General features: G+C 34.9%; 1 protein-coding gene across 1 annotated transcript in view; it reads right to left on the bottom strand.

Moving 5' to 3' along the window:
• Window positions 1-14,960, bottom strand: part of LOC123252310 (probable ATP-dependent RNA helicase DDX60) — a 102,098-nt gene that overhangs the window by 20,157 nt on the left and 66,981 nt on the right. The window contains exons 27-29 of the mRNA XM_044681678.1: window positions 14,013-14,165; window positions 10,181-10,285; window positions 4,765-4,965 (exon numbers count right to left, since the gene is read on the bottom strand). Of these exons, the coding sequence (XP_044537613.1) occupies window positions 4,765-4,965; window positions 10,181-10,285; window positions 14,013-14,165 (459 nt within the window). The remainder of the gene's footprint in view (window positions 1-4,764; window positions 4,966-10,180; window positions 10,286-14,012; window positions 14,166-14,960) is intronic.

The raw sequence follows: 14,960 nt of genomic DNA, 5'->3' as shown, positions 1-14,960 counted from the left end.
GAGTAAAATCAGTTGAATATTGTACATAGTGGTAGCAATATTGAATCATGATCAAATGAAAGATTTAGCTATTCTCAGCAATATGGTACAATGGTATCAAGACAATTCTGAAGGACTTATGATGAAAAATGCCATCTGCTTCCAGAGAAAGAATTGATAGCAAAAACAATAAAGAATGATGATCAACTGTGAATGATAATTGTTATCAGCAACCAAGACAACCCCAAGAGACTCATGATAAAAAAAAAGCTATCTACCACCAGAGAAAAAATTGATGAATCTGAATGCATATTGAAGCATACCATTTTTTCACTTTTTTCCTTCATTAATTTTCTTTTTGTATAATCAACATGTACCCATTTTTACAATATGATGAGCATGGAAATATGTATTGCATGTTAATATACATCATATTACCTGCTCTCTAGGGGTGGAGAGGGAGGAGGGATAGAGAGAATATGGATCACAAAATGACAGAAAATTATTATTAAAACTGTATTTACCTGGAATCTGGAAAAGAAAATATAATATTTTAAAAAAGAAAATAAATAAATGTGGGTGAAAATCCACTGAAGGGAGTACTGATGGCATCTGAATGCAGATTTAAGCATACTTTTTCAATTTTATATTTCTTGCTCAATTGTTTTGTTTTTTGTTTTCTTTTACAACATGACTAATAAGGAAATTTGTTTTGCATAATGACACATTGATGATTTATATCAAATTGCTTGTTTTCTTGGGAGAAAGAAAAAAGAATTTGGAAATCATATATTTTATAAAGTTAATGTTAAAAATTATTTTATATGTAGTTGGGAAAAATAAAATATTAACTTAATATGGAAGCTTGTTAAAATTAAAACCACAGATATTTATTAAGGGTCTACTTTATGATAATTATTACACTAAATGCTGAGAATACAAAGGCCAAAACATTCCCTGCCATAAAGGGGCTGAATAATCCAATGAGGAACAACATAAAAACAACTATGTATAAATAACAAATATACAGAATCAAATATGGAAACCACTAACATTATGAAGATTTCTAAGACTTCTTAGAGAAGTTGTAATTTTAGTTGAAACATGGAAGAAGGCAGAAAGCAGAAATGAGAAGGGAGAAAATTCTAGGTATGGGGGACAGCCACTGAAACTATATAAAGTCAAGAGGTATAGGGTCTTATTTGAAAAACAGGAGGTAGGCTAAGTCATTAGATTTTGGGATTCTTGGATATAATTAGACAGAAAAGGCAGGAAGAGACCAGTTCGTGAAAGGCTTTAAAAACCAAACAGAAGAGCTTACATTTGATCCTAGAGATAATAAACCAATCACTGGAATTTATTGAATAAGATGTATCTGATGAGGAGGAGGAAGAGGAAGAGGAGGAGGAAGAGGAGGAAGAGGAGGAAGAGGAGAAGAAGAAAGAAGAAGAAAAAGAAGAAGAAAGAAATATTAGAATTAGAAGAAGAAATGAAGATGATGATGATGATGATGATATGAAGATCAACAGTGTGATCAACAATGTTAGACAGCAAAGAACTCAAAAACTTTGAGAACTGAGCAAATGGCATTTGATTTGCTAATTAAGATATCATTAGTGCCAGATGATGCCTTCTTTGATGTGGGGAGGGGAAAGAGAGCCTGGGATACATGGAAATAATTTTTTAAAAAGAAAATGAAAGGAGAGATAAACAAAATTAAGACCAAGATTTTAAAAAAGGAAGTTATATTTGATGTGTCTTAATGGAAAATAGGAAAGCTAATAACCAGGTGAAGAAGAGAATATCCAAGCACCATGGACAATGGCATGGAATTAAAAAATTGTATCCTGTGTGAGAAATAATAAGACTGGATTGTAAAGTGTGTAGAGGGGAGCTTCTGGTCAACTCTATGGGGATCACAGCCTGGTCTAACTGTGAAAGCTTACACTAGTTTATATTTTAATCTATAAGGAACAAAACTCTTTCAAATTGGCCAATCTGTAGGCCCCTTTAAAAGGATCAGTCAGTACTTTTTGTTTGAATCTAATTCCTTTGGTTCCTGATGATGGTTACACTTAGCATTCATAAGTCATTTTAGCTATTTTATTTACAGAGGTCCCTTCTCTTCTTTCTGCTGAAAGGAGCCTAGACTGACTTTAGTGCTTCAAAGGCTTTGGAAAACCAAAGAATAGCATTATACAGAGAGAAACCTAGGGTACAAAGGCACTAAAGAAGACTAAAACAAGGAAAACAATGAGGAACTTGGAAAATACAATTTGTCTATTGAAAAAAATATATCATTAATAACTTCAGAGAGAGCAATTTCTCTTAAATAATGAAGTTGGAAGCCTGCCTATAGGGTTGACTATTTTGTGTATGATATTATCCAGTGTTGGTCATTACATTTTAATTATTTTTAATGAATGATGTAGGGGAGTAAATCTTCCAGATAGTCTTCAAGTATTTGGCTATTTCATTCTCGATCATTCCAATTCATTTTTCACCATCCTCATCTATTCTCTTTGCTTTGAAGTTATTGAGTATCAGTATCTGATTGTTTTAGTTTGGAAAATCTTATCCAGTTTTTCATAAAATTTCTGAATCTCTTCACCTGAAATAATAATTGCCTGACCTTTATCTTTATTCACAGCTGTTTTTCTTGCAATTGCTAATCCTGAGGTCTTGAATACAAGATAACCAAATATGCCCTATAGAGAGGCTACCTTTTGCTTTTATTACTTAAAAAAAATCAAGTCTGCCAATTCCTTTATTTGACTCTCTGAAAGAAACCTATGCTCTCTTTTTCCATTGAACTGGAATTTCCTTAATGTGTCTGGTATCTTTTAGAGTAAAAATGTCAAAATTTAAATGACGTAATTCATCCAGAAGGATGTCAACCTATGAATCGCATAAAAAAAAAGTTCTCACAGACAATATGTGCTTTAAAGATATTAAAAAAGCTATATGATGGTCTCTTTTCTGATAATTTGCCACTATTATTGCCAAAACAAGAAATGTGTTACAAGGCAATGAGGTGCATTATTTTCATTAAAACATTATTTAATAGGGGGCAGCTGGGTAGCTCAGTGGATTGAGAGTCAGGCCTGGAGACAGGAGGTCCTGGGTTCAAATCTGACCTCAGACACTTCCCAGCTGTGTGACCCTGGGCAGGTCACTTGACCCCCATTGCCTACCCTTACCACTCTTCTGTCCTGGAGCCAATACACAGTATTGACTCCAAGATGGAAGGTAAGGGTTTAAAAAAAAACAACATTATTTAATAGAATTTATTCCCAGGTATCTCAGTCCCTCCCTCCTCTCTCTGCACCATAGAAGGTATCACACAGAAAAAAAGATTGTGCCACTCTTTATGAACTCATGTAGATTTTTCCAAGTTTTTTTAATTTATAATTTTAATTCAATTAATTTAATTTTAATTAACCTGCTCATTGTTTCTTATGGTAAAATAGTATTCCATCACAATTATATATCATAATTTTCCCAGCCATTTCCCAAATGATAGACATCGCCTCAAATTCCAATTTCTTTCCAACTCAAAGAAAGCTGATTTAAATATCTTGGAACAAATAGGTTCTTTTTCCTTTTCTTCCTGATCTCTTTGGGAAACAGATCCAGTAATGGTATAGCTAGGTCTAAGGGTATACAAAATGTTTTTACTTTCCAAGGAAAATACCAAATTGCTCTCCAAAATGATTGGCCCTGGTCACAAATCCACCAACAGCATATTAGTGTCCTCATTTTTCTAATTTCCCTACAACATTTATCATTTGGGATTTTATCATTTTAGCCAATTTCATAGGTGTTAGATATCTCAGAATTATTGTGGTTTACATTTCTCTAATTAGGAGTGATTTACAGCATTTTTTCATATGCCTATATAACCTATATTTAGCTTTGATTTCTTCATTCCAAAAATGTCTCTTCATATCTTTTGCACATTTATCAATTTAGGAATGGCTATTATTCTTATGAATTTGACAAAATTCTCTATATATTTTAGATATGAGACCTCTATATGAGAAACTACCTATAATTTTCCCCCTAAGTTTCTGCTTTCCTTCTAATCTTGGCTGCATTAGTTTTATTTGCACAAAAACTTTGTAATTTAATATAATCAAAATTATCCACTTTACATCTCACAATGCTCTCCATCTTTTGTTGACTCATAAATTCCTCTCCTAGCCATAAATCTAATAGGTAATATGATCCCAAAATCCATTTTCTATACTTTATGCTTCCTGAGTTGCCAAAGCCAAACACTTTTTCACCTAAGTGACAAACCCATGAATTCACTGCAGAGTAAAATAGACAAAAGGACAGCACACATAATGAATTCAATGGTGCAAATAGAAAGATCATTTAAAGGAAGCTGGATTCTGAGTAAGAGAAGGAAAAATAATGGCTGTAGAGATAAAATAATGAAATATACTTTCCTCACCTTGGCGGTGGAGTCAGGAACAATTAGAGAAGAATATTCTATCTATTCTCTGACATAGTGACTATGCCAAACATTTTTTTGTTAAACCTCTTTCTTTGCAAAAAAGGAAGAGTTCAGTTTAGAGAGAGAATGATGTGAGAAGGGAAGATATCAGAAAAAAACTGTAATATAAAAATAAAAAGCATCAATACAACTTGTTTTTAAATAGAATTTCCAAAAGATGTCTGCCATTGAAGATGTGTGGAGCTATAGAACTGAAAGGTTGTTTCTAGATTGATTTGAGAGGTCAGTAATAATGGAGAGAACATTAACATCAGCCATGTTACCTTTGCTTCTGCATCTGAGCCATTATCTGATTTGGAAGCCAACAACATGAGCCTTAGGACCAGGCTCATGCAGAGGGGGAAATGGCCTTTCAGTTCTGGTACTCTGGATTTAATAAGATTTTCTATTTTCGGTAATGGGATATCATAGAAAAACACATGTCCAATAAAGTCTTGACCTCGTCTTCCTGCACGTCCAGACATCTAGAAAAGAATGAATATAACATAAAACTTTACTGGCATGAAGATAGGATTGGCTCTCCCCTTGCCTATTGTTAAATTTAATCAACCAAAAGCATAGACACTCCTACTTAACACTAACTAGGGGAGATCCACAAGCCATTTACTAAAGTGGGTGACAACTCCAGAAGTGACTGACCACCCCTTGGGCAATGCTAAGCAAATTTAAAGAATGCAATTGCTCCCTGTAAAGTGGAGAAAGGGACAGGAAGTGATGTAAAAAAGGACTAAAAGGTGATGGACCTCCTGTGCAAGAGGTCTTGGTCCTGAATGTTCAGGTTGGAGGAGGATCTTGGACCTAGGACTCTGGCTCTTGGACTGCTTCTGATAAGACTGCTCCTGGATCTTCTCCCTTGGAGTTTTGGTTAGGGTGAGTGAAAAGTTGATTCTCCTTTTCTGGCTTCCAGAGAGATTAGTTCTGGAGAGGCCTCCCCTTCTTAGAAGAGGCCGCATGGCTTTTACCCTTTTTTAATTCACCACCCTTTCTTAGTCGAGCTGGGGACCAGAATGGCATTTAGGGAGCTAGGCTAGACTTCTCTATTCTCTTTTACACTTATCTACTTTCACTCTTTCTACCTTTTTGTAAATAAAACTATAAAAAGTCAATTTGACTTGAACTATAATATTTTTAAATCAGTGACCACAGTAATATTTTAAAATTCTCATATATTTAGTCCAACCATAAAATTTAATTCCTTATGTGGCAAAACTGTAACATAATATTAATTATCTTTGATAAAGTAAAAGATGCATTTGTAAGTGCATTGATTCAATAAGGATCATGTCAAATTAGACACTAATCTGTGAAAAGACTATCATGGCTGAAGAAAAGTAAAATTTTCTGGTGATCATTTATTCATTCAGAGCATTGATTAAGTTACTATTATAACTGTAGCAATACTTGGGGATTAAAAATAGCCCCTGAAAGCTCTCAAAAAGCTTTCCTACTGTGATATAGGAAATTTGGATGTCCTTAAACTGATCCTGAGGTCTCTGGTCTAAACTTCCTGTGGACATTTAGGGGACTTGAAAACTACATTTCCCATGATTCCTCTTGCATAATACAGGTGGGCAGGGAGTGTGATTACATAGAGAGAGGTATAAGACTCAGGATGTGATTGGGACTCGCTCTTTTTTCCTGCTGAACAAGCCAGGTGGGCTGAGGAAATGGCGCGTGGCATTTGAATTAGCTCTTATCAGGCACGTGGCTTAATTACCAATATGGATTACAATAAAACCCTAATATTTTTAAATATATCCTTCTATATTAATTTTATTTGTTACACTACCTAGTAGGAATGACAAAACACAAACAAACAAGCCATAGTATGAGAAAATATACACGCCAGAAATCATAGAAATATGGACTGGGCCAAGGGTTGTTTTATTATGAAGAACTCATAAATGAGAAAAAAATTCTCTACCATTGTAGATCTACATCTTCTCCATAACCTATATTAGTTGAAGAGTTAATCTAGAGCACTAAGAGGTTAAGAAACATGTCCAAGGTCTCAAGCTCAATGTAAAAAAACAAACTATGCTGCATTTTCCTTTAAAATAAACTTAAACTTTAATTAGGGCTTTACTCTGTATGGAGAACTTAAGAAATAAGGAATAGATACTGAAATACAAATTCTACTTGAGTCCAGGTGGAAAATAAATCAAGGGGATTTAAATCTGTGGAGATTGAGTGATTTCAGAAAAAAAAACCTATTTAGGGAAATAAGTTTAAAATCAATGTTTTTCCAAAAAAAATTATTTCTAGAGATCTTAAGAGATGAATTCCCAGAAAAGGGGTAATAAGGTGTTAAAAGTAACAGCATTAGCAAATGCAAATATGACCAAAAGGATGACAGATCTGAAAGAGATATAAGCGGAATGGTAAAAGAGTCTTCTGTTAGCCACACACAAATTGGTTTAAACAGAGAAAATCCTAACAGCAGAAGGATGAACAAGTAGGCCATTGCTATTATGTAGGGGTTAGAAGATTAGGGCCTAGAAAAGGACAGTAATTATAGAAATAAAAAAAGGAATATGAGAAACATCATAGGATTTTATAAGATTTGATGTTAGATGTGACATGAAGGGCTAAAAAAATATTTTAAGAGTCAAAGATATCTTCGAGGATACAAACCTGACAAACTAATAATACTTGCTATAAGGATCACAAAAACTTCCAATAAAATAACTCAAATATTCCTCACAATAATTCTCTTACTCACAAACTCAGAGATTTAGAGTTGGAGACACTTTTGGAGATCTTCATACTCAGGTTCCCTTTTTTAATAATGAAGAAACTGAGGCCAAGGAGATCAAATGACTTACTGACATAGTAAATGTCAACGCTAGGATTCTAACTCTGTTCCTCTGACTCCAAATCCAATGCTTTTTCTACTACAAAAGTAGGATTCCACATGGAAATGTAAATCAAGTTAGTGCTCCTCAGGAGAGGTCATGGCAAAAGGTAAAAAGATATGGTAGTTATCTCCATAGAGTTGCTCACTTAAGCTACAACTATGAACTAGATTTCTGAAGGATAAAGTATTGATTATGAGCTCAACTTTTCTATATAATTCAGGCAAAAATGTAACTTTTTAACCTAGATTATCTGGATTATTGCCTTGAATTTAAAATAAGCCTAGTTTCTTTACAGAAAATGCTTGCTTCTGAAAAAAAATAAGGAAATAGAGAGCGGGGGAAAAGAATAATGAAGAGAAATAAAGGGGGAAAATAACATCTTACCACAGAAAATAGATAAAAGTCAGGTGGCTCAGTAGATTGAAAACCAGACCTAGAGGCAAGAGGTCCTGGGCTCAAATCTGGTCTCAGACACTTCCTAACCTTGTGACGCTGGGCAAGTCCCTTAACCCCTGTTGAGAGCCATAGAGAAACAGCATAATCTGTGAATCCCATCAGAACCAGCAGTCAAAGAGGTTAACAAACCCCTTTTGCCTAGAGTCTTTCTGGGAGATAAGGATACTTAAAATAAGAAAAAGAATAGGTAAAATTTTCTTCCTGAAGAAGAAAAACATGATACTTGTAAGGGCAAATACAAAAACTATATAGAAAGTTTTTATTGTAATCATTCAGTCACTTCAGTAGTGTCTAATTCTTTGAGATCTCATTTGGGATTTTCTTGATAAAGATATTGTAGTGATTTACCATGTCCTTCCCCAGTTTATTTTATAGATGATGGAACAGAGGCATTTGAGACCAGATTAAACTCAAGTCCTCCTGATACCAGGCATGCCACCTCTCTGTCCTATAGAAAGTTAAAATAAGTCATAGTTCCTATTCTCATGGAATTTGCAGAACTTAAGGAGATATATCAAGTACCTAGTTGAGCTTAATTCAAAGTAATATATCTGTGTGTTAATAGAATACAAAACAAAGCATTTTGGAAGGTCCAAACTGACTCACAGAGGGATCAGAGGAATGTAGCCTTTGAGGATTATGTATAAATTCAACAGGCAGAAGAGTAAAGGACATTATAAGAATATAAAATGAGCAAAGACAAGGAAATTTAAAAACCCTGGACATGTATCATGGATGACTAATCCTCTAGTTTTGCCAGAACATCAAAGATTCAAAAAGGATTAGTATGAGTTGGGGTTGGAAGCCTGATTCCAGATTATGGAGGATCTTGAATTTTAAACCAGATGTGCAAAATGGGTTTACGGAAGGAACAAAATCCTAAAATCAGACTAACACTGAAAAGAGGGACCTAGGTCAACTATTTAGGATCAAAAATAGGACAAGATTCTATAAAAACTTACCTCAAAAATCTGACTCGAGGCTAGTCTAGATTAAAACGTTCATATACACTAACACCATCACCTGTACAATTCTCTTTGCCAGATTCTAGAAGGGATGGCCCCTACCCTCTAAAATCTCCTGTTAACTATCTGGATTGAATATTGCAAACTTGTTTTGTATAATAGCATTTATCTAGAAGGGACTAACACAGGAAAAGTAAATAGGAGCCTGCACGCTCTGGTTTCAGGAGCGATCAATAGCATTTCTAAAAAGGCCCCTACTACTAACTGCTTGGTGCTGTGATGAGTAATACACCGAGAGGTGGAAAGGGCCTCAGAGGCTATCTTATCTGCTTTCATCATTTCAAGGTGAGGAAGCTGAGACCCAGGCAGAGTAGATGATTTGCCCAAGGATATAAAAGTAGTAATTATCAGAGTAAATCTTCGAAATTTGATTTCAAGTCCTGTGAACCATGAACGAGGGTTTTTTTTTCCTTTGAACAATCTTATAAGCTTCCAAGAGAGTATGAGCTTCTTGAGGAATTATTTGTCTTTATACTCTCATAGTGCCTGTCACATATTAAAGCCTTAAAATTTATTGAATTGAACTGAACAGGATGGAATGGCGTGGAGCTAGTTTGAGACAAAAATATTGTGCCACCAAAAAAAATGAAAACACGGAGCAGCAAGGCCTACAATCCCAGCTATGGAGAAGCTGAGATTGTCCATTCTCTTGATCCCCAATTTCTGAATAGTGGTGGCCTATGGTGGTTGAGTGTCTGTACTAAGTATGGCAAAGTTCAACGTCATTATGGTAAACCCTTGGAACTGGGGCCATGACTAGGGTGCCTAAATTGACCCAAATCAGAAATGGAACAGGTGCTTCTTTGACAATCTGCAGTGTAGCCTCTTCACTTCCACAATGAGTAAGATGGAAAAACCCAGTCTTAAATAAAAGGAAAAAGGAAAACAAAAGCTTGAAAAGTAGAACTGCACAAGATCACTAGAGGGCATAATTATCTCATATTTCACACACACAGTGACCATCCTGAATAAGAAATAATGGTCTTCTTAACTATTATCGACAAGGCAAGGATGCAAGTCAACTCCAAAGAACTCATGACAAAGAAGACCATCAACTCCCATAGAAGGGACTGACAGTCTGAATGCAGATAGAGGCAAATCATTCTTCACTTTATTTCTATGAATTTTTCTCTTGCGTAAGCAATGACTGTCTTGTTTCACAAATGACAAATATGGGAATATGTGTTGTATCAGAACATATGTACAACATATATGACCTGACTTCTTGGGGATGGGGGAGAGATGAGAGGAAGAGAGAGAACAGGAATTGCAAAATGTTAAAAAAAATTATTGTTTTGTAAGGATATAGAATCTGGAAAACATAAATAAAATTCTCTCACCTGTCTATAATTCAAAGCATCCAAATAAACAGAGTTTTGAGTAAACACCACAGATTTACATGGCATGTTAATTCCTAAAGCAAGTGTTTCAGTAGCTGTCACAACCTAGAGGAAAAGAAGAAAAAAAAATTTCATAGGAGAAAAGTGTTATAAACAAAACTGATGTTTCCTCTACAGTTTCTGGAATCCCCTTGGAATCAGAAGTTTGTAATGAAACTCTAACTGCAAATTTTTGTTCTTGTTTAGTCATTCAGTAGTGTACAACTCTGTGAGATCCCAATGGGATTTTCTTGGCAAAAAGACTAAAGTGGATTTACTATATCCTTCTCTATTTGTCCCCATTTTGTAGTTGAGAAAACTGAGGCAAACAAAGGTTAAATGACTTGCCCAAGATCACATAACTAGTGTCTAAAGCCAAATTTGAACACGGGTTTTCCTGACTTCAGGCCCAAGCATTTTGACTACTGTTCCACCTAGCTGCTCCAAATACAATTTTGCTGTTGTTCAGTTGTGATCAACACTTCATGACCCCATTGAAGGTTTTCTTGGGTAAGATACTAGAGTAGTTTGCCATTTCTTTCTCCAGCTCATTTTATTGGTAAGGAAACTGAGGCAAATAAGACTAAGAATATTGCCTAGTAAGTGCCTGAATCTAAATTTGAACTCAGGTCTTCCTGCTACCATACTCTAAATAGCCAAAATGATTAAGTTTTCTAAGAGAGGATAATTTTTTTTAATGGCTTTCAAATGCAGTAGCTTCTTCCATATCTACCTATTGAACTTTATCTATAGAATTTCAGCATTTAGGAATCATTTTACTTGGGACAAATCAGGCACAAGAAAATCTATTTCCCCTAAATTAATTTAATAATTGTTGGAAAAAGCCAAAAGGAATGAGGAAAGTTGTATAAGTATCAAAGTACTTGCCCACTTATCCTCTGCCCTTCACCCTGCATACACAAAGTTGATCTCTTTTGTTCTATAGTTTTCCTTATTTTTAGTGTTCTGTTAAAATAGAAATAGCTCATTTAAATTTGCATGTCAAAGAATACATCCAGTATTGTTTCTCTTTCTCAGCTTTTTAGAATCACATATTTGGATCTGAGAGGTTGACTTAGAGGACAGAGATGAAGAATTAGGTACAAAAGGGTTGTACCCAAGGTACCCAGAGGATGTAAACAGAGCTTTTTGCCTACAAATGCAATGCTCTTTTTACTGTACCGCACCTGAAGTCTCTCTCTTTTAAGAGTATTTTACTGTGACTTTCCCAAAGAAATCTACTTTTTCCAAATGATGTATCTCAATCTGGAGGTTCTGAAATTATGATCCTTCAAGCAGAAAGCATGTATCATTTAACTAATAGCCTTTTTGTATAAAAATTCAAACCAGAGCATATAAGTTTTACATATTACATATATTATTAACGTATAGAAATTATCTACAGGCAAAAAGTCCATTTTTTGGAGGCAGCTAGGTGCCTCAGAGGATAGATCATGGAACCGGGGTCTGGAAGAACTTCGTTCAAATGCAGTCTCAGCCACTTGCCAGCTATGTGACCCTGGGCAATTCACGTAACCTCTGTTTGCCTTGAACCCCTGGACAAGGAAATGGCAACCCATTCCATATCTCTGCCAAGGAAACCCCACAATAGGTTCTCACAGATTTGGATACGACTAAACAAAAACTCTATTACAATGACTCATGGCTACCAAATACTCTATAAAAAGCTACAAAAATGTCCAAGGGGCAAGTCAACTCTAGTTCTGTGATTTGATTATAAGAATTTTTCTACAAAATGAATAATTCTTAATAAAATGATCTTTTCCAAGACCCGTGGACATTAAAAAAGGTGTCTTATGGTATTTGTAAAAGAGAAGAATTATGTTCTTTGTTACATTTTTCTTACAACAGAAAGAACAAATTACTCTTCAAGACTTGTCCCCTCAATAGAAATGTGACATACACTAAAGGACATGAGCAATAAGATGATTTGGTTTGCTTAACACTATTTTCCTATTACCAGGAAAGAATCGGTTGAGATAAGAGAATTGGCAAATGATAACAATTCATTAAATGCTTTTGAAAAGTATAATATAATCATAATAATCCTTGAATTATTATTATTAAGATTACTAGATGATTATAAACAGAATGCCCTAATTGTAATTAGCAACAAAGTTAAGATTAGATTCTACTAATATGGACAATTTAGATAAAAAAGTTGTATTTTATTTTATTTTAATTATTTATTGCATGTTCAAAATCATTGGATAATTACATAAGTTGATTTTATTTTGACCCAGAATACTTACATCACCCCTAAAGCCCTGTCTTTTTCTTAAACCCTTACCTTCCATCTTGGAGTCAATACTGTGTATTAGCTCATAGGTGGAAGAGTGGTAAGGGTAGGCAATGGGGGTTAAGTGACTTGCCCAGGGTCACACGGCTGGGAAGTGTCTGAGGCCAGATTTGAACCTAGGACCTCCCGTCTCTAGGCCTGGCTCTCAATCCACTGAACCACTCAGCTGCCCACCCCCAAAGCCCTGTCTTGATAATCCAATAGAGAACAGAGGTGATCAAGGATTTTCCAGTGGGATACAAGTTCCAAGATACATTTGCTAACTAATATCTCTTCTGCCACTTCTTGAAGCAATGTGAAAAAACAAAAAAAATTGGGGGGGGGGGGTACAAAGTAGCTCATGTTACCTGAATTCATTATCAAAATATTGTTTGAAAATGGCAGGTAATACAGTGTTTCACTCTTTTAATTATAAAATGAATATAACAAATTTGCACAGGCAAACAAAACAAATTCCTTCAATGACCATTATTTATGCTCCAAAAAATCTTTCATCCCCCACAAAAAAAGGTCAATTTTAAATCATAGACTTAGAGTTGGCAAGAGCTTCAGTGGTCATCTAGTACAAACTTGAAACTCTACAGAAGGGGGAACCAAAGTACAAAGAGATAAGTGACTTGCCCAAGGACACAGAGATAATAAGAATATACTCAAAATGTAAATTCAGATTCTCTGACACTAAGTCCAGGACATTTTCTACTGGACCGTGCTGACTTGTAGGCTATATCTATATGGTTCAATTCATAAGAGGGGGAAAAAATCAACCAAAAGTATCAGTGGTTATTCTGTAGCTAAAACTGTGAATTAATGGACTGATTTCTTTGTTTTTTTGGTGGTTTTTTTTTTCAGTTTTCACTGATGGTCATATTATTTTATAATCTAAAGGTTCTTAATGTTCTTTGTGCCATGAAGCATTCTGACCATCTGGTAAAACTTATGGATCCCCCTTCTCAGAGCCATATTTTTAATTGTATAAAATATATAGGATTACCAAGGAGAAAAATTATGTTAAAATAAATATGTATTCAAGTTCATGGACCTATTAGAAGTTATTCACAGATCTGATGGGCGGGATGGAGGTTATAGACCCAAGGGTTAGAGCCCTGCTGTAGAAAAATCCTTTTATACTTACTTCAAGTTATCTATAGCTTTGTACACACAGATAAATGTCCCTGTAACAGCGCAAACCACATCTACTCTATAGATCAGCAGATATTCCCAGAGAGGTGCCAAAGCTATCTTCCTACAACCAACCTGGTGATGAATGTACCTAAACTTAGGTAAAGTGAACCTCAAGCAACAAACATCAGACCCTCAACCAGATTCACCTAAAACCATCCCCGCATGGTAGGAATTCCATTGGCATAACTTTCATGAACCCAGCAACACCCCAACATCTCAATGCAGGATTAGGAAAGGACTTTACTAAAAAAAATTAGCCTACATTTTATAAAATGCAGAAAACTGACTGACCCTGATAAATCCTTTCTTGAAGAGTACTTCAATGAATCGTCTTAATCTTTCTTGCAGATAGCTGTGATGGTATCCAATACCCCTCTTTGCCAGAATTTCCAATTCTTCACCTTTTTTTACATATTTTATTCCGTTAATCATTGTCTGCAAAGTCTAAAATAAAGGAAGAATTTGAAATATTGTATCACAGTTTCAGGACACTTTCATATAAAGCAGAATCAGAAAAAATTATTTGAGCAAATAGTTCATATAAAACAATTGTACATCCTTATTCTATAAAATTTTTAAACAGTAGCAAGAATGTTGAAAAATAACAAGACTTGAGGAAGAGAACAGAGAAGCAGTGGCATCTCTTTATACTTCTTCACTTCTCCAGTGTTTCTTTTGTTTTTACAGGGCTACAAATAGCTTCACTTGTTGGACATGGGCCATCTGTGACATGGTATATACACTCTTTGGAGCAACTTTTGTTTTTTTAAAGAAAAAGTTTCATCACTCCTAACCAAATGGACATTATATATAAAAGACATTGATTGTATCTGACACCAAAAATGCTAGCTTATAAGATTATATGTCATTGGCAATATGTCAGTAGATTTTGGTTCAAATTTAAATACTCATTCTTACTAACAGTGTAATCTTTGATAAGTCACTTAACCTCACTGTGCCTCAGTTTCATCAAGTGCAATACAACAAAAAAGGATCACTTCTAAGTTCCTTTCTAGCTCTGATTCCCATTATCTTATTCTTAACCAGGTACTTATCATTCTCAAACTCTTTCAATCTGCCAAAGAGTTATGCATTACCAAGAGAAGGCTCTGAAATAGAAACTGTTAGCCTGGTGAATTCCACAAAGTGCTAAGTATAATTAAATGTGTAGGGGAAATAATTATTAAGGTAAGTTGTAACTGACAACCAGAGATCATTCATCAATACAAGTTTCCACTG

The sequence above is a fragment of the Gracilinanus agilis genome, chromosome 6 (assembly GCF_016433145.1).
Source record: "Gracilinanus agilis isolate LMUSP501 chromosome 6, AgileGrace, whole genome shotgun sequence".
Classification (NCBI taxonomy): Eukaryota; Metazoa; Chordata; class Mammalia; order Didelphimorphia; family Didelphidae; genus Gracilinanus; species Gracilinanus agilis.
The sequence above is the reverse complement of the archived record's forward strand: the minus strand, read 5'-3'. Positions and strand labels throughout refer to the sequence as shown.